General features: G+C 42.5%; 1 protein-coding gene across 7 annotated transcripts in view; it reads right to left on the reverse strand.

Annotated features, from left to right (window-relative positions):
• lrch1 (leucine-rich repeats and calponin homology (CH) domain containing 1) overlaps positions 1-21,218 on the reverse strand; it is a 209,014-nt gene that overhangs the window by 72,906 nt on the left and 114,890 nt on the right. For all 7 annotated transcript variants that reach the window (XR_013499884.1, XR_013499883.1, XR_013499882.1 and 4 more), the window contains exon 2: positions 9,700-9,844. Coding sequence is in view for 3 of the 7 variants with exons in the window: in XM_078232222.1 (XP_078088348.1) it covers positions 9,700-9,844 (145 nt within the window). In the remaining 4 variants the exon portion in view is untranslated. The remainder of the gene's footprint in view (positions 1-9,699; positions 9,845-21,218) is intronic.

Here is a 21,218-nt window from a genome sequence, read left to right on the forward strand (position 1 = left end):
AACAAAGACACAAGCTTAGATTATTAGACAATAACTACATTTCAAAATAATCTTCACTTCCACTGCATTGTTTTCTGCATTACTTGGTTTATATTTCATTAAAAATACAATCACTTCTCCACAGTTTATTAGGTATAGTTTGAATGGAACTGTCTTCTTCTGAGAACAGGGATAAAACTGAAAAATTAGTTCCAAAAATAAACCCGCAGAGATGTGTTAAATATCTTGACAATTTCTTGGATTGGTTAGTGAGCCATTTTCTCATGTCTGGTTCAGATGATGTTTATATAGGCACAGATACAAACATGTTGCAAAATATAGAATTACTTCAACTTTAAACTACTTAACAGGTTTATACGTTTTATCTGTTTCATTGCCATGGAAGGTATTCTTCCAAATCTTTAGTGAAAAGGATCCACTGCAATTTGAAATCATAGCAACCTATTTCTCTCTCATTTTTCTCCAAAAGCTTGGCTTGACCTTCATCCAGTCCTAACCCACAACTAACTCTCAGTGGAAATAGTAACCAGTGAAGGAGAAACACAGGGCAGCCATTCCATGTAATTAAACCACACATACACGAAAACAGAAATATCAGTTTGGAATCACAAACGTCCCATGCGGGAGCCTTTGTTTGCACAAGTACTGTCTTTATTATTTTGCTAAATTCCATAATAAACTGGTCCTTTAATAAACCTTCTTGTTATGATAGATGTACAACAGGAGGTTCTCACTGAATGTAGACTCTCTCATTTTGTGCCCATCATTAAATGCTATTGCACCCATGCTCTATCACCATTCACAATGGGTCCTTTCTGGTTTGAAGCAACAGCATTTGATCTTATAATGTCTCTCAACTCTGCCACCAAGCCCTCATAAAAAGAATATGGTCAGGATCAGGAAAGCATTCAGCTGCAAAGTACAAGGTGTTACTCATTCAAAACCATTCAAAAAGTAACAAAGTTAAAAACAGGATGAAGAATATATCCTGAAACAATATGCTATGGTTAGAAGCCGAACCTTTCGCAAAAAACACTTTTGTGTCAGCTTTGCTTCCGTTCTTCTGTTGGAGAGCTTTCTGAAGACCTGAGCAGGCAGTAACAGGAGCACATCAGTGAAAAGTGGACCATTCCACATTGACTAACGGGATAGACTGAAGACGAGAATGGTGCCAATGACTAAGACCAATGGGTGAACCCATTGATCAAATTGCACAGCAACATGTAGTTAATTTATTTTTAAATCCTCCCACTCACCACGTGTTTCTTTCTTAAAGAAAAGAACAATTTGAAACCTAAATTATCTTGTTATTTGATTTCATTTTTCCGATCATTAATTTGACCGCTAGATATTGGCCAAGAGATGCAAGACAAGGTCACAAACTCAGATGTCCTGACTTGTGTTAATTCCATCAACAGTGCTAACTTACTGAGTGAACTATCTGAGCAGGATGGTGGCTATATAGCCAAAGGTTTCTGTAAGGTGAACTGACCACTGGGTCACGACCTCCTGGGAGTCCATACCTCCATTACAGGGACACCTGCACACGAGATATGAATATGACAGACTGGGAGACAACTGGGAGACAGTCACTGACGGCCATGACCTCCAGAGGCTGATTGTTTTGGGCACTGGAAGAGGGGAGCTGCTGCCCGGGAAAAGGGCACAGAGAAAACAGGCTGGTGAATCATGAACCTTCTCAACCCATCATCTTCCTCTGCAGCAAGGCAGCAGAAGCACAGAAGGCTGCCACCACAATAAACAATGTTCTTTTGAATCGTACTGTCTGCTCTTGCTTCAGAATTGATTTTCCCCAATCTAAACTAAAACCAAAAATCGCTGGAAATGTACGCTGAAAGGTAGAAGACAGTCATGTTCTTTACAGGGGTAGAAGAGTCATACGGACTTTCTTTCTCCAGAGATGCTGCCAAATCTGCTGAGTTTATCCAGCGTTTTCTGTTTTTATTTCAGATTTCCAGCATCCACTGTATTTTGCTTTTAATAAAAAAGTGTTCTGATTGGTCTTAATCCCAAACATGGAAACCCCCTTCTTTCCCTTTCAGCAACTGACGGGCTTCCCCTGTATTTTTTATCATTTCAAATTTCCAGCATGAATGTCATTATGCTGTTCAGCAGCTCTGTACATCTGTCAGGGCATCAAGCAGAATTGGGCTCTGAATTGTAACTGCACTATAAGTTTATTGCAATTAGGAAATATGCGTCAATGTTTAGATCAGCGAAATGTAACAGGATGACAAATGACAAATCAGCACTGTTCTCAAAAGTGTACAAGATGGCTCAATATAACATAGTTTACACCACGATATTAGTACAAATGAATATATTTGGGATATAAACATTGCTGAACATATTTTATTGCCTTAAAGAGTTTCATCAATTCTAAGATGCAATCAAAAAACAAAGAACAAAATAAAGTACAGCACAGGAACAGGCCCTTCGGCCCTCTAAGCCTGCAGCGATCATGATGCCTGCCTAAAACCGTATACACTTACGGAGTCCATATCCTTCCATTCCCATCCTATTCATGTATTCGTCTAGTTGCCCCTTAAATGTCGCTATCGTACCTGCTCCCACCACCTCCCCAGGCAGCGCGTTCCAGACACTCACCACCGTGTGTGTAAAATAATTGTCTCACACATCTCCTCTAAACTTTTCCCCACGCACCTTAAACCTATGTCCCCTCATACTTGACTTTTCTACCCTGGAAAAGAGCATCTGACTACCCACTTTGTCCATGCCACTCAATCTTGTAGATCTCTATCAGGTCACCCTTCAACCTCCTTCATTCCAGTGAGAATAAACTGAGTTTATCCAACCTCTCCTCATAGCTAATACCCTCCAGGCCAGGCATCATCCTGCTAAAACTCTTCTGTACTCTCTCCAAAGCATCCACATCCTTCTGGTAGTATGGTGATATGTATTGTGAATGTCATATTTAGCAATGTTATAAGGGGCAGAATGAAGTTTTTAAAATTACATCTGGTAAGATGAGGACACTTTGAAAGTTGGGAGGAATGAAACAAATCATTAGGTGGATCACAAAAGGTCAATGTGTGATCCTCGTCCTAAGTATAAAATGGAAAAGTTTGCAAGTTCATTGTGTCCATCCCATCTTTACTAATGCAATCTGGAACTAATCGTCTTGCTCTCCTCCCATAGCTCTGTATCTTCCTCTGCTTCAAATGCCGTTATACAATGCAATAGTCTTTGCCTCAGCCACTCTCTGTGACCTTTCGACAGGAAGAAACTTCATCCAAAGTGAAAACATAAAATTAAAGCTCTCTGCATTGCCAGAACTTTTCTTGCCCCTACATTGCCTGTTGCACTGGGATGTATTTAGTTATTAAAATCTTCCTGTAGCTGTATAGGTCGCATTCCAGTTTGAAAATATGCCTGAATGACTCAACACCACTTGGTCAGTTAGCTGAAATAACTCTAGTTTCAAAAATATGCCAGCAAGTGGGAATACCGATACCAAGTATTATATAACTTTCTAAATGCATGATTCATAACATAATAAAAGTAAATTGATCCGCAGAAGAATTTTTACAACAAATTCACTTTTAATTGATTAACTCCGAGGTGAAATCAGGAATGCAGAGGGCGGCACAGTAGTTAGCACTGCTGCCTCACAGCGCCAGGGACCCAGGTTCGAATCCCGGCTTGGGTCACTGTCTGTGTGGAGTTTGCACGTTCTCCCCATGTCTATGTGGGTTTCCTCTGGGTGCTCCGGTTTCCTCCCACAGTCTGAAAGACGTGCTGGTTAGGTACATTGACCCGAACAGGCGCTGGAGTGTGGTCACTAGGGGAATTTCACAGTAACTTCATTGCAGTGTTAATGTAAGCCCTACTTGTGACTAATAAATAAACTTTAAACTTTAAGTGGCCTCTCTTTCACCCACTCTTCTCTCAAGAGGAAAGATAACCAAGGACATGACCATAATTAGTGGAACCACTGGAATTTTGAATCTTTCTGCAGCAAACGCGATCGTTTTTTTAATTCCAGTTTTTAAACAAGTGACTTTGCAGTTACAGGCTACATTTGGTAATGTACCATTACCTTGCTTCAGAGGTCAATGCACTCCTAACCAATTAGTACTGTTCACTGGCACATTGTGTAGGTCTGATTTCCACTGATACATTGCACTTTAGGCATTTATGCATCAAGTTGGCAGTAACTGCGCAGTGTAATGATGGCATTTACAATCACTTATCACAAGCCCCAAGTCCCTCTAAATGATGTTTTCACAACTTCTGACAAGCTGTATTACCAGGAGACAACACACAAAGAGGTAAAATGAGCATTTTCTGAAAATTCAAAATCCTGATTGCAAAATGCACTGTTGCCTTGGTGAATCGCTATAATGCTTAGTTTGTTCGCAATGAAACAGAACTTGGTTGTTTCAATAACTAAAGAGAGCACTCCAGGGAAGATTTTAACAAAAAGCACATTACCAAATATAGCCTGTAACTGCAAAGTCACTTGTTTAAAAACTGGAATTAAAAAAACGATCGCGTTTGCTGCAGAAAGATTCAAAATTCCAGTGGTTCCACTAATTATGGTCATGTCCTTAGTTATCTTTCCTCTTGAGAGAAGAGTGGGTGAAAGAGAGGCCACTTAAAGTTTAAAGTTTATTTATTAGTCACAAGTAGGGCTTACATTAACACTGCAATGAAGTTACTGTGAAATTCCCCTAGTGACCACACTCCAGCGCCTGTCCTCCACTGCCCCTTTAATCTTGATCCCAGATTTAACAAAACATCTTGGCACAAAAGCTTGAATCGTTAAAAGGTTAGACTGAGGTCTGAAATGCAGCAATAGAGACCACGAGAGACAGCACTGCAGAACATAAGAGATAGGCCATTTGGTCCATCACGTCTGTCCCACTATTGAAAATGAGCATGGGTGACCTCCTCATCTCCTGCACTACCCCTACATCCATTGTGATCCCAAAATCTATCAAGTTCAGTCTAGGATAAACTCAGCAATTGAACATTTACAGCTCTCTGGAGTGGAGAATTCTAAAACTTCAGGGAGAATTAACAGTAACATTAACAAAAAATCAGTACTTAAATATAAATGTCTTTGCCTAACAGCTCATGTCATTGTTCCTGCTCAGTGCTAAGTTAGCTGATCTCAGTCAGGCATTGACACTGGACGAATTCAAATTTTCAAACTCAGATTTATAAGATTTCTTGCGAGTGAGGGAATGAAATGATATCATAGTGGCTAAGTGAAGTTAAGGTGAAGATCAGCCGTGACTGAAGTGAATAGTGGAGCAACAGGTTTGAGGGTCTGAACTCCTTAATCCTCTCCTTATGTAGCATGTGTCACAAGGAAGTTGGGTTTGAAAACTTGAGATTTCAGTATTGAAGGTCTGGAGGAAGTTCGAGGGATCGGAAAAGATAAGGCCACAAAGGGATTAGAAAACAAGGATCGGATTTTCAAATCAGAGTGTTGCTGGACCAGGTATCAGCAAGTGGTGGGTGAACAGAACTTGAAGTCACAATACTGGTGGTGGGGTTTTGTATAAGCTCAGGCTTATAGAGGGAGCCAAGTGAGCTCAGCTTGAAGGTCAATCACAGTTTTACTTTTATCTCAATGTAGATGTCACAGTGTGACATTCAGGACTGTTCATTACTATATCCTCCTCCAAAAAATGTCCTTTATATTTCTCAGGGATCAGTGCTGGGTCCACTGTTATTTGTCATTTACATTAATGATTTGGATGAGAATATAGGAGGTATGGTTAGTAAGTTTGCAGATAATACCAAGATTGGTGGCATAGTGGACAGTGAAGAAAGTTATCTCCAATTGCAACGGGATCTTGATCAATTGGGCCAGTGGGCTGACGAATGGCAGGTGGAGTTTAATTTAGATAAATGCGAGGTGATGCATTTTGGTAGATTGAACCAGGGCAGGACTTACTCAGTTAATGGTAGGATGTTGGGAAGAGTTACAGAACAAAGAGATCTAGAGGTACAGGTTCATAGCTCCTTGAAAGTGGAGTCACAGGTGGACAGAGTGGTAAAGAAGGCATGCAGCATGCTTGGTTTCATTGGTCAGAAGATTGAATACAGGAGTTGGGACGTCTTGTTGAAGTTGTACAAGACATTGGTAAGGCCACGCTTGGAATACTGTGTACAGTTCTGGTCACCCTGTTATAGAAAGGATATTATTAAACTAGAAAGAGTGCAGAAGAGATTTACTCGGATGCTACCGGGACTTGATGGTTTCAGTTATAAGGAGAGGCTGGATAGACTGGGACTTTTCCCTCTGGAATGTAGGACGCTAAGGGGCGATCTTATTGAGGTCTATAAAATAATGAGGGGCATAGATCAGCTAGATAGTCAATATCTTGTCCCAAAGGTAGGGGAGTCTAAAACTAGAGGGCATAGGTTTAAGGCGAGAGGGGAGAGATACAAAAGGGTTCAGAGGGGCAATTTTTTCCACACAGAGGGTGGTGAGTTCTGGAACAAGCTGCCAGAGGTAGTAGTAGAGGCGGGTACAATTTTGTCTTTTAAAAAGCGTTTAGACAGTTACATGGGTAAGATGGGTATAGAGGGATATGGGCCTAACGCAGGCAATTAGGACGAGCTGAGGGATTTTTTTTAAAAAGGGCAGCATGGACAAGTTGGGCCGAAGAGCCTGTTTCCATGCTGACTCTTCACTTCCAACACCTTGCTCTATCCTTGTCCCAGCCATACTGGAGGTGGCACAGTGGAATTGCTGGACAAGGAATCCAGAGATCCAGGGTAATGTTCTGGGGACCCGGGTTCGAATCCCATCACGGCAAATGGTGGAAGTTAAACTCAATAAAACATCTGGAATTAAAAGTCTAATGATGACCATGAAACCATTGTCAATTATTGTGAAAATCCATCTGGTTCACTAATGTCCTTTGGGATAGGAAACCTGCCATCTCCCCAGTAATGGGGCGGCTTAAAAGACAAAATTGTACCCGCCTCTACTACTACCTCTGGCAGCTTGTTCCAGAACTCACCACCCTCTGTGTGGAAAAAATTGCCCCTCTGAACCCTTTTGTATCTCTCCCCTCTCGCCTTAAACCTATGCCCTCTAGTTTTAGACTCCCCTACCTTTGGGACAAGATATTGACTATCTAGCTGATCTATGCCCCTCATTATTTTATAGTAATGGGGCGGCACGGTAGCACAGTGGTTAGCACTGCTGCTTCACAGCTCCAGGGTCCCGGGTTCGATTCCCAGCTCGGGTCACTGTCTGTGTGGAGTTTGCACATTCTCCTCGTGTCTGCGTGGGTTTCCTCCGGGTGCTCCGGTTTCCTCCCACAGTCCAAAGATGTGCGGGTTAGGTTGATTGGCCAGGTAAAAAATTGCCCCTTAGAGTCCTGAGATGCATAGGTTAGAGGGGTTAGCGGGTAAAATATGTGGGGGTAGGACCTGGGTGGGATTGTGGTCGGTGCAGACTCGATGGGCCGAATGGCCTCCTTCTGCACTGTAGGGTTTCTATGATTCTATGATCCTTACATAAGGCATCCTTATTACTGATGTAAACAAATAATGTTGAGAGAATATAATTTAACCATGAGAAAAACATAAGAACCATCAGAAATAATAACAGGAGTAGACTGTTTGAATTCTTGAGAGTAGTTGGAGGAGTGGTAGGGTTGTCGGGGGGGGGGGGAGGTGGTCGGGCAGTCGGGAAGGGGGGGCACGGCCGGGGGCAGTCGGGGCTGTGGCGGGGGCAGTCGGGGCTGTGGCGGGGGCAGTCGGGGGTGGCAGGGCAGTCGGGGTTGGCGGGGGCGTGACAGGGTCATGAGGTGAGCTTGTGGAGTGGGGGAGTCACATGGAGAACTGGCTGTCAGGCTTTGGCAGGTGTTCGGGGGGGGGGGTGCTAATCCAGGGTGGGGGAATCGGGCGGGTAGTTGGGTTAGGGGGTGGTTAAGTGTGGCTGCTGGTGGGGTGGAGGGTTCAATACTATAGTTACCCAAGAGTCAGAAGTGGTTTTAATCCTTCTAACTTTTCCTATTCTGATAATAGAGGCAAAAACATCAAAAGTCTTTGATTGAAATGGGAACACAGAATGGTTCCAGATACAGGTTAGTTTCCCATTGGAATTTTAGATTTCCCAGGCCATTCTGATGTGGTCCTTGCCTGGGGACTGGAAGGTTGCCCAGTGCATTTTCTGTGCACCGGCCTTCATCTCTGAACAGCTTATTCTTTTAATTCTTCTTTCATTTCCTTTCTTATTCTGTTCTCTCTGACATGCTTCCCATTCCTCTTTGCTGTGTTTTTTTAGCTTTGATTGCTCCTGGTTACAGATATTTGGAGGCACATTGACAGGGCTCCCATAGCTGGAAGAGCTGAGAGAAGCTGATATTTTGTAACCAACAATAATTATTGTTGTCTTGGGAGAAGAGTTTTAGTCTCTTCTGGTGGAACAATGACTGGTGCAGAAGCCGGCTGCTGGCTCACTCTGTGCCCTTTTCCCTTTTTTGTTCTGCTTTTGTTTTTACCTTGACCCTTTTTACGAGCTTCCCTGTTTTTATTACTTCTCTTTCCTTGGTGACAGTGTGTGGGAGGACATGAAGATATAGCCGAACACTGGGGAGTTCCAACTGTCAACAATAATTCACATTTCTAGAATACTTTCAACGTGGTGAAATGGCTCAACATGCAGCACAGGGACATTAGCAGAGGAAATCTGACAGGAGATATTGGAACATGTGGCCTAAAGCCTGGTTAAACTGGGCGCTGGTCAAAGTGTCTTAAATGAGGAAAGAGAGGAATACCTTCCATTAAAAAGGAGTAAACTACAGACATTTGGAATCTGAAACAGAGACAGAAAAGGCTGGGAAACACTCATCAGTTCAAGGTAGCATCGAAGGGGTGAACATGTAAGTTAATGTTTCAGATAAAATGCAACAGAACTAAAGAAAGAGAGAGGAAAACACAAACAAGAGAAGTAACAGCTTGCGGAATACATACTTGGAAAACAGGAGATGATTAATTAGCTGAAGTTACAATAGTCTGAGACTGTAATGTAGGAGCATCGAGGGTCTGCAGTGAGTGGGCGGGAGTGTGGAGGCGCTGGAGCGTCGAGGGGCAGGAGTGCGGGGGGTGGGAGCGTCAAGGCGCAGGAGTGTCGAGGGCCAGCAGCGTCGAGGGCGGGAGTGTGGAGGCACAGGAATGTGGAGGCACTGGAGCGTCGAGGGGCAGGAGTGTGGGGGGGTGGGAGCGTCAAGGCGCAGGAGTGTCGAGGGGCTGCTGCGTCGAAGGTTGGAGTGTCAAGGGGCTGGCGTGTCGAGGAAAAGTGTCAGTTGGCAGTTTATTGAGCAGTCCTGCAGTTGCTCAATGAAAAAATCATGGCCAAACTCAAGTTGGATAAAAATAAATCCAACTGGGTGGTCCAGGAAAAGAATACAAAAGCATCAGTGGCAAAGATGGCTGGAGCACAAACACTCAAGATCAAGTCTCAGAAACCGTAGAATAATACTGTCACCAGAAGTCCAGATTATTTTGAAAAGGTTTTAAACATTAAAACTATTCCAAGAAAAAAATAAACTGCTGATTTCTCCCACACAACATGAGTTGCGAAAATTGCAATATGAATCATTCATAATGTAGATATTAATTCTATCTTATTTCTCCAATACAAACAAGACTTATTGACCTTTTTAGTTTGATCACTGAACTCACCTCAAGTTTAAATTGGTCAGCGTCTGCAGATTGATGATGGAGTCTGGAATGACTTTGATACAATTGTGATACAGATTTAACATCTCCAAGGAGACAAAGTGGCACAGTTCCAGTGGAATCTCACTCAGTCTGTTCTTCGACAGATCTGCCAAGAAAATAAAATGCATATTTTAGAAGCAAGTTTTAAGCAACATGGCAAAATCACTGGGCATGAAGCATACAGCAATACCCAGCTCCGAGGACACATTGCTCAGTGTGATTTGTTACAAGGATGAATACAATTTCTCCAACATTTGGAGGTAGCACTCTCAGCAACTGAAGAATATTTCTCTGGAAATTTAAAATACCAAGTCTGGTAGCCTCAAATCACTGTTCCAAACATCCCTGCATTCCTGGGAACATCAAAATGAATCCATAACACAATGGACAGCCCTGTACATTGAGACGCTCTGGATTATCATACAAGCTTCAGTGATCTCTTTCGTATTTTGAGGAAGCCATGATTTCAGGAGTCAAATAACTGGAAAATATTCTCGGTGAAACTGTCGGTGGACATGAGTGTATTGTTAGAGAATTTGGAAGTGTTTTATGCATTATTCATGAAGCAGTCAGCTCCTTTAAACAACTGATTAGAGCTCAGTATGAAGATTCCACATTCATGACCTGTTTACGAGATATGTGACAAGGAGGAAAGCAGCAAAAAAAAAGAACTTGCATCTCGATAGCATCTTATCCATTTTCCGGTTATCCCAAAGAACAGCAATTACTAATGGAGTGTAGCTGTTATTGTCATATTGGAGAAAGTGGCACACAGTTTCTATTAGAGAAATTGAGTGTCATAGCATCAAGTGAAATAAAGGAGTGTTTATAAAAATGTTTGTCAGGTGTTCCTAGAATATTCATTGCTATTCTGTCAATTTCTGCTTTTTTAAACCTCGCTTCACCAAACAAAACTCTCAGAATCCTTAATGCCGGTGTAAAGATTCGATCCAAAGTTTAATTCACAAAGATTCGAGTTAGGATGAGGATGAAGTTCTAAATCAAACCAATCATTGATTATTCTGCAATTTTCAATGCACAATTACTTAGTAGCAAAACATCAGCCAAGCAAAGCTCTATGTCCAAGTTGTGCTGAGCCCTGCCACTGTGGCCCTCTACACCACACCGGCACATTTCTGCAGCTCTGAAACATCTCCTCCTGGAGTCCTGTGCAATAACCACACTGAAATCAGGATTCAACCAATTTTCACTGTCCTTCCTTTCTTCAGGCAAGAGGATAGAGTACACGAGTATGAATAATATCACCTTTCAGGAAAGAGAAGACCAAGCTCAATGGACTGGGAAAGTAATTAAAGGGAACCTCCCAAGTATATAAAGTATTAGGAACTGGCACAGATCAAGCAACTGCAGATCACCTGAAAGTATAGCCTGAAACAGGACCAGAGATCAGAAACAGGAATGATTGAGAAGCAAAAAATGTCTATTCAAGGGGTGTGAATGTCTGTGATATGCTACCAAGGAAGGCAATGATGTACAACATTTCACTATACAAAGTATAATTAGATGCCATGGCCTGAGAGTCAATACAAGGAGCTTCAATAGATCCACTGTATGGCTTTATCTCACCTTTTGGTTCATTCATTATGATACACCAGAGAAAATTCATTTACAGGTCAAAACTAAACAACAGGCTCAGCAAATTCCTATCAGGGATTGGAAAACTTACATTAGAGATTAGTTGGCTGCTGATAAAAGATTAGAGCTAATAACCATCCTGTGAGCCACATTACTTCTGTAACTAGCATTTGGAAACTGGCTGTTATCCTTTATAAAAGGAGATAATGATCCTTGTGCTTCCTGCCAGCTTTCTAGCAGCCCAAATCCAAACGACAGGTTGATGATGCGCTGTGCTTGTAGGCTCAATGGCACGCTGGAGAGTTTCAATACAGTTGGGTCCAGAAATATTGGCTATTTTGTAATTTTTTCATAGCTTCTTCTATTCTGGGCATATAACAGAAGTCTTATGATCAGGTATTGTATTTGCTGCTGAGTTTGGATCATAGAACATAGAACAGTACAGCACAGAACAGGCCCTTCGGCCCACGATGTTGTGCCCAGCTTTATCTGAAACCAAGATCAAGCTATCCCACTCCCTATCATCCTGGTGTGCTCCATGTGCCTATCCAATAACCGCTTAAATGTTCCTAAAGTGTCTGACTCCACTATCACTGCAGGCAGTCCATTCCACACCCCAACCACTCTCTGCGTAAAGAACCTACCTCTGATATCCTTCCTATATCTCCCACCACGAACCCTATAGTTATGCCCCCTTGTAATAGCTCCATCCACCCGAGGAAATAGTCTTTGAACGTTCACTCTATCTATCCCCTTCATCATTTTATAAACCTCTATTAAGTCTCCCCTCAGCCTCCTCCGCTCCAGAGAGAACAGCTCTAGCTCCCTCAACCTTTCCTCATAAGACCTACCCTCCAAACCAGGCAGCATCCTGGTAAATCTCCTCTGCACTCTTTCCAGCGCTTCCACATCCTTCTTATAGTCAGGTGACCAGAACTGCACACAATATTCCAAATGTGGTCTCACCAAGGTCCTGTACAGTTGCAGCATAACCCCACGGCTCTTAAACTCCAACCCCCTGTTAATAAAAGCTAACACACTATAGGCCTTCTTCACAGCTCTATCCACTTGAGTGGCAACCTTTAGAGATCTGTGAATATGGACCCCAAGATCTCTCTGTTCCTCCTTTCAGAGTATCTTCTTGAATCCATACCAAATGTCCTTTCCACCTTGACAGGATTTCCTCTAGCTGGACATGTGCTGGCACAATCCTTCTCATGGACATGAAACCTGTACACTTTCTAACTTTGAACTGAAGTAACTGAACAGCTTTACATGCAAATCAAGCATGTTGACCAGGTTGTTGAAGTTAATTTGCTCTAACCCAAAAGGAGCCATTAGCATTCACTGCCATTGTGGAGATATCTAGGATTCAGTCACTCTGAATGAAAGACCACCGCCTTGAACAATCAGATTTCACTGATGGCCAATGCATGCTCTCCTCCAATTGTATGGAATTCAGGGTAAATTTGGTGTCATCTTCAATTAGCCTGACTATATAAACTGAGTAATTCACCAGTGAATATCTCTGACACGTGGAAAAGGGATATACTGCGCAGATGTGCATGGTTGATGCTGAAGCCGTTGCTATGTGAGCGCAGTTGTTTTAAAGCTTGAGCAAAAGCAGATTATCTTATCATTTCACATCACTGTTATGAGATTTGCTGTGTGCAAATTGGTTCCCACATTTTTTACAATACAACAGTAACGACACTTGGAAAACACTTTAAGATGTCCACTGGTTATGTTACGTGCTATATATAATACAGGTCAACATCTTTTTCTTATTCATTGAGGATGCAAAACTAAATACGGTAATGGTTGAATTTAAACTGATATCCAACTTAGTATCCTCCAAGATACATCGAAACAATCCAGAAATAATTGCAGCTAGCAGCAATATACTTCACAACATTACATGTACTTTTTAGAAAATGTCTTTATGGATTGTGAGCATTTCTGGCATTTATTGCTCACTCCTATTTGTTCTTGTGAAGACAGCCGTCAATGCTATGGCACAAGGTTACTGATAGTGGGCGATTCAATGATGGTAATGTTGCTGAACATGATGGGGAGTTTTTTTTATTCTTTCGTGGGACATGGGCATTACTGGCTGGCCAGCATTTGTTGCCCATCCCTAGTTGCCCGAGAGCAGGTGAGAGTCAACCACATTGCTGTGGCTCTGGAGTCACATGTAGGCCAGACCAGGTAAGGATGGCAGATTTCCTTCCCTAAAGGACATTAGTGAACCAGATGGGTTTTTCCAATGGTTTAATGGTCATCGGCAGATTCTTAATTCCAGATATCTTTTATTGAATTCAAATTCCACCATCTGATGTGGCGAGATTTGAACCAGAGTCCCCAGAACATTTACTCAGTTTCTGGATTAAGTTAGCGATAATACCACGAGGCCGTTGTCTCCCCTAATGATTAGTGATGATTGGTTTCTCTCTTGTTGAAGATGGTCACTGTCTGGTATTTGTGTAGCATGAATGTTACTGGAGCAGAGATGCCTGCTGCAATTATACAGGGCCTTGGTGAGGCCACACCTGGAATATCATGCACAGATTTGGTCTCCTTATCCAAGGAAGGATGTACTTGCTATAGAGGGAGTGCAGAGAAGGTTCAGCAGATGTATTCCTGGGATGGCAGGACTGATGTATGAGGAGAGATAGAGTCATTATATTCACTGGATCGAGGATTATATTCACTGGAGTTTGGAAGAATAAGGGGGGGGGGGATCTCATAGAAACCTATAAACTTCTAACAGGACTAGACCGAGTAGATGCAGGAAGTATGCTCCCAATGGTGGGGGCGCCCAGAACCAGGAAGATGGGGTAAACGTTTTAGCACTAAAATGAAGTGAAGTTTCTTCACCCAGAGAATGGTAAGCCTGTAAAATTGGCGACCCCAGAAAGCAATTGAGGCTAAACATAGGGCGGCACGGTAGCACAGTGGTTAGCACTGCTGCTTCACAGCTCCAGGGACCTGGGTTCAATTCCCGGCTTGGGTCACTGTCTGTGTGGAGTTTGCACATTCTCCTCGTGTTTGCGTGGGTTTCCTCCGGGTGCTCCGGTTTCCTCCCACAGTCCAAAGATGTGCGTGTTAGGTTGATTGGCCATGCTAAAATTGCCCCTTAGTCTCCTGGGATGCGTAGATTAGAGGGATATGGGGGTAGGGCGTGGGTGAGATTGTGGTTGGTGCAGACCCGATGGGCCGAATGGCCTCTTTCTGTACTGTAGGGTTTCTATGATTTCTATGATTGTACGTTTTCAAGAACGAGTCAGATATAACTCTTGGGGCAAAGGGGGAATCAAAGGATGTGGGATCGAAGACGCAATCAGGCTACTGAGTTGGATGATCAGCCATGATCGTAATGAATGGCGGAGGAGGCTCGAAGGGCTGAATGGCCTACTCCTGCTCTTATTTCACATGTTTCAATGCAGGAGGTCTCAGGAGGAAGCTGAGATGGGTTCTCCACTCAGCATTTCTGGCTGAAGATGGTTACAGATGTTTAACAACAAAAATTGTTTACACTCTCCACACAGACTGAGAACCGAGAAGGCAGCTTTTCCTAGCCTCTGCCTATCTCTGATCAAGAAAGATGGAATCAACCCCCGTTCTCTTCCCAACCCATCCCCGGCCACCCCAGTCCATCAGGGAATGGTCCTGGTCAACAGACTGACTGAGTCAATCAATTTCCACAATAGAGAATTGCAGGATAGCATCCCATTTATGACAGTGAAATCTGTTGTTTACATATCTTGTTATAAAGCCTTGAGGTGCCATTGGCAGTAAAGCTGAAATCAAGAGCTGGAAAGATGGGGGACATGTACTTTCTGTAACCCCCTTCTCCAGTAAACAATCAATATGGGATTCTTCAGCGGATTACTACGCAATATTCACCATCAGCACCAGTTCAGCCGTGACTCTGCATGACCTACATCCTTCCCAGCTTCTCGCACTTCATTTTGCTAACTAACTCCACTTGTGTGCTGCTAAAGATCATTATTTTTAAATTTAATTTCAGTCAAAAACTTTGCTTCAAGCAAAAACCAATCTAATGAGATAATTTAATTGCTTAATCCCGATAGTACTGAATGCCTTCGCAATCCTACACACCCTATAACCAATGCTGTCTTCTCCCGGAAAAGAGTGAAGTATTTCATTTCCATCAGTTTGTGAACCATCTGGATGAGGGGGCGGGGGGTGAATTTTAAATTGGAGACTGAGGAGGACTGAGAGCTGATGTTGGTCAGCCAGGGGCAGAATGATAGCCAGGGAGAGTTCGCACAGGCTGGTGTATGAAGAATAAAGTTTCGAAAGAGTTACTGTATGTGGTGGACGGAGGATGAGGCCGGTCGGAACGCATTCATATGTTGGGAGACACAAAAAGCAAGGTTAAGGGTGTTAGCAGAAAACAGCCTAATGGAGGAGTGATGATAGGCGATGTGTTGCACCTTGAAGTTAGCCATCTTTCTGAGGATATGGAGTTTGAGACTCAACTCAGGGTCACTTCGGAAGCTGGAATTGGTTCAAAATAAGATAGTGTTGAAGGAGGGGATTCAAATTGAATGCAATGGTATGGGGTTTGTGACTGGGGTTGAAAATCATGGTTTTGTTGTCCGCAGTTGAAGCTCATCCAAGATGGGACCTGGATGGATAGTTTGACAGCATAACAGTAGTGATGTGGTCAAGGGGTGGTGGGACGGTAACGCTGGGCATCATCAGTGCATTGCCGAAGCTCATTCCATGGCTTTGGATAATGTCTTCAAGGAGTTCCATGTAAATGAGAAGGGGGGGGTGGGGGCGGCGGTGTCACAGGAGCAAGGGCAGGGATTTAGCTTTATTCAAATTGGTTAGATAAGGTGTCCAGTCCCACTGAACTGGACAACAACAGAGTACTGGGGAAGGAGGATGGTCAAATCAACTGTGTCAAAGGCTGCAAAAATATCAAAGAGGAAGAGGCGTGATCATGCAACAAGTCACAAAGGGTGTCATTTGTGACATTTCAGTTCTCATCGTAGAGCAGAAACCCGATTTATCTATTCTTCCCCATCCTTTCATTAAACACTTCTATAATAGTGCATGATACATTGATGCTTCTATTATATTAATCTGTGAAAAATCCAATTTCATACCAGTTATTTCCACATACCAAGCAACACTTGAGTGGATCCAGCTTGTATTCTCTGTAAATATCCTTCCACGTGGTGTGGTGCCCAATAGTGTACACAATACCAATGTCTTGTAGGTTTTATACATGTTTGTTATTCTCTCTTGGCTCATATTTTTTAGATAGAGCCGAGCTTTTAATTTCTTTTTACAGCTTTATCACTCTAAGGCACTGTAGTTTATAACCATATGCCTCTGCTTATCCACAGCATTGATTCTCCCTCTAAATCCTTCCCCATTGCTTTACTTCATAACCTCCTGTGTGGTGCCTTATCAAAGATTTGCTAAAATTCACGCATACTACATCCATTGAATTCCCCCATGTATCACTTCTGTTACTTCCCCAAACAAGTTTGTAGTCTGGTGTTTGTTTTTAATTTATTCTTTCATGAAATGTGTGCATTGCTGCCAAGGCCAGCATTTGCTGCCCATTTCTAATGAGGTCCCTTCAGAGGGCAGTAAATGTCAAGCACATTACTGTGGGTCTGGACCATCCTCCTTCCCCAGCAGTCTGTTGTTGTCCTGTTCAATGTGACAACCTGGTCTCACTTTACCTAACCAATTTGGCTAAAACTAAATCCTTGCCCTTCCTCCCACGACCAGTTAAGGACAGCAGATTTCCTTTCCGAAAGGATATGAGTGAACCAGATGGGTTTTGGTGACAATTGTTTCGTGGTCACCAATACTGAGACTAACTTTTAATTCCAGATTTTAATTCAATTTAAATTCTACCAATTGTCGTGGTGGGATTTGTCCCCAGAGCATTAGCCTGGGCCTCTGGATTATTATCGCGTGACGTCACCACTTATCTGCCATTCTGACTTGTACACAATAATCCCTCTTGACATGTATGCTGGTTTCTTCAAATTATTATGGGAATGAGCTCGACCAAGAAAATAGAAATCAGCTTCTCATGCAAATTGAACCAAGATCTGTAAATCCACCAAAATCTCTCTTTCTACTCCTTCTCGTGTTACCTTTGCTCTCTTCCTCCTTCATAACTTCATAAGATAGAGGAGCAGAATTAGACCATTTGGCCCACCCAGTCTGTTCTGCCTTTCGATCATGGCTGATATGCTCCTCATCCCCTTCAACCCATTACCAATTAAAAATCTGTCTAACTTCTCCTTAAATTTACTCATTGTCCCAGCATCCACTGCACTTTGGGGTAGCGAATGCCACAGATTCACAATCCTTTGGGAGAAGTAGTTTCTCCTCAACTCTGTGTTAAGTTTGCTACCCGTTATCCTAAGACTGACCTCTCGTCCTACTCGCTATACACCTCTCTCTGTCTGTTTCATTGTCCTCCTCTGCTTGTTTGTCTCTCCATCACTTCCATCCCTCTTCTCCACTATTGTATCTTGCTGCAAGGCTTGCCTTCCCCATCTGCCTCACCTCTCTGCCATACCATTTCTGCCACTTCTATCACACGTCACCTTTACGTTTTCCTTCTCCATTTCAGTCCACTGCCCCATGGGATTGGTATTTGCCATTACTGATCAGTTTGAGATTGGGTAGCTCTCAAGAAAATTGAACAACAGAACTTATTCTTAATTAAAAGCAAAATGCTGTGGATTCTGGAAGTCTGAAATAAAAACAGAAATTGCTGGAAAAGCTCAGCAGGTCGGGCAACATCTGTGGAGAGAATATCCTGAAGATGAAACATATTGGAGCCAAAACGTAAACGCTGTTTCTCTCTCCACAAATACTGCCAGACCAGCTGAGCTTTTCCAACACCTTCTGTTTTCATTATTTATTCTTAATGGATGGCTACCAACAGAGTTATATTTCATCAATTATACTCACTGGGGTTTTCACAGATAAATCTCCCTTTCAGTAAATCAATCATTTTTGTCATGCGGCAAATTTCAAAGGAACAAATGCAAGACTTTTAAATAATTAGTTATATTTTAAGCAAAATATTTGAATTTTCTCCTTTTTGCTGCTAGCATCACCCTCATAACATTCTTACAAACCTTACAGCTTTTTTCCAATAACTTGGAAATCTAGCTAACTCAGTTCCTACTCATGAACCAGTCAAATCAGACCAAACTGCTTACTCCAAAGACCAGCTAGAAGTCTTCCATCCCATTTCCCCAAAACAAACCCTTTCATAACTCCATGCCCTCACTAACAGCACCAAATTCAGACTTGCATTCTTAATCTATTAAGGTAGATTCTCTGGGTCCTGGAAAATGAGAAGGGAAGGTCTCTGATGGTGAATGGGCAAATGCTGAATGCTCCTATATGTTGCAGGAAATTCCACGATTTTCCAAAGAAAACTCTCTGGATGGTTCTGGCTGTGCTCCCTCAATGAATTACACGATGGTTTTGCAGTTCATGCTCCCACTGTTCAAAGGGTTGATTGTCCCTTGAATAGACTGCTCATAATATGTTATCCGCATGCTCTTGTTACATCCACAAACTCCAAACAGAGCGTACAAACATGTTTACATAACTTGAAGTTCAGAATTCTTTGTGCATTGAGTACTGTGTTAGAGAAAGCAAAGGCAATATTTCCATATAATGTATGCATTATTTACAAATCACTGCAGCTCCAATCTACACAGCCACATACTGAAGTTTTTAAACAGTTTACAGGGGGTTAGATAGGAGTGTGATTAACAACAATAACTGAGTTACAACCATCATGTGAACCTAGAAACAGTCTCAGTCCACAAACTTATTATATGTGGAAAGGCACCCACAAGTCTTGCAGACAATTCCAAAGTATTTCTGAAATCTGAGAACAAAGTGGCTGCATTGTTAGTTAACAGTTCCATTCTGACTTTCATTTTCTGGCCAGGCATCTTTCTCTATACTTGGGGAAAGGTCCAACAAGCAAGCTATACAAATTCTACAGGCTTAGCCTTTGTCACCAAGTTGAACATTAGGCTGGAAAGACAAATGGCAGCCAGGGGAGCTCACAATGTCTCCCCAACTTGTTTGGAATTCCTGAAGCAACCACAAAAGTTGTTGGGTGAGATATTGTGCATCGTAATTTGCAAAAGGCCTTTTGACAACAGAAGGCCGTTAAACTAGATTGAGTCCTGTGAGGTCAGCTTAAACAAACTGCTTGCACTGGCAAACATGGAGGGTAGTTATGAATGAAAACAACTCTGGATATGGTCTGGTCACTAGAGGAGTCCAGCAGAGGTTTGTGTTGGATCCAGTCCTCTTCACCACATCAGTCAATAATTTGCATGAAGGCAACAGGCGAACAATTCTTCTGTTTGTTGGGATATGCAGGAGTCAAGGCTTTAGATCAAATAGGGAGCCAATCTGGACATAGTCAACCGGGTTGGGGGGAGGGAGAAATAGGAGAATGGGCTCATTTATTCAACCTGAATAAATGCAATCTCATGTATTTCAGACATGTTGACAGCACTCGGTTAAAGCTGTGGTGTGGGAGAGGACAGGAGCAATGGAATTATAGTTTACAAAATACTCAAGTTCCACGAGAGATGTTAGTGGCAGGGTAACTGAACAGGATGTGTGGTTAACATTATTCATCATAAAACTACAAAATCAATTCTTTGCCTGATGAAAGGCCTTTGTACAGCTATAGAGACGACTGTGCCAAGTTTTGGTTGTCTCACATGGTGGGGAATAGTGAGACAGTGGGGAAGTTACAGAGCAGTGTTACCAGGATGAAAGGAATGGATTATATTCTCGTGGATAGGTTCTTTGAGCTGGGTAGGGAGGGAAGGACAAAAGAACATCAGTAGAAAATAATGAAGCGTTAAAATTACATTGGTCATGCGCGTACTTTCCAGAATGGGTTGTCTATATAGATTTACCAGAAGTCTTCAAAAAATGTGCTGGATAAATCACCATGGTGGAACTTGAGTTAGAGAGGGACTGGAGGTGGTTATGATTAGTGATATATTTTGCATTTCCCAAGGGATTGTGCGATTGGGGAAGGAGTGAGGGAGTGCATGAAACTCTGGTCCCTAGTGCATCCCTCACTTCCTCCAGCCACCATTCACTACTTGCTTTCAGCTGTCTATGCATTCAGTTCTGAAATTCCTTTCCAAAATCTTGTTGCCTCTCCCCCCTCCCTGTTTACGATGTGTTAGTCACCTGTCTGGATATTTCCACCTTTGGCTCTTGGTTTTGTTATCCAGTAAAGCAGCTTGGAATGTTTTGTTACAGCAACTCTTAGTTATGCAGCATCTTTATCATAATCAAACTTACCATGGCACCTCACAGGAACTTTACCAAGAACAATCTGACACAAAGACAGTAAAGCAGACATTAGGACAAATGGTCAAAATCATTGTCAAGCAGGTGGATTTTAAGAAGCGACTTAGAGGACAGAGAGAGAGAGGGACGAAGGGGCTGAAAGAGGGAATTCCAGCACTCACTGCCACACTGACCGCCTTGGCAACTGAATGGCACAGGCACCAATGGATTAAAATCAGAGATCCTCAAAAGGCCAGGACCAGTTGAGCTTCAGCAGTGCTATGTAAATATGTTGCTGTTGTGAAGGTTGCACCATGCCTAGATGAACGAGTTGTCTTTTCTTTTTCACTTTCTATCTGAATATTGTTCTGTATCTGCCCATTCTGCTGCATTAATGTTACTTTCTACAGCATTTCTGTTGAACTCTGCAATATAATGGCGCAGATTAAGGAGCCAATGAACAATTCCATCCAACTTTGCACGTGACCATGTCTTTTCAAAGTGTTCTTAATTATCAATGGCGC

The sequence above is a fragment of the Mustelus asterias genome, chromosome 17 (assembly GCF_964213995.1).
Source record: "Mustelus asterias chromosome 17, sMusAst1.hap1.1, whole genome shotgun sequence".
In the NCBI taxonomy this organism is placed as follows: domain Eukaryota; kingdom Metazoa; phylum Chordata; class Chondrichthyes; order Carcharhiniformes; family Triakidae; genus Mustelus; species Mustelus asterias.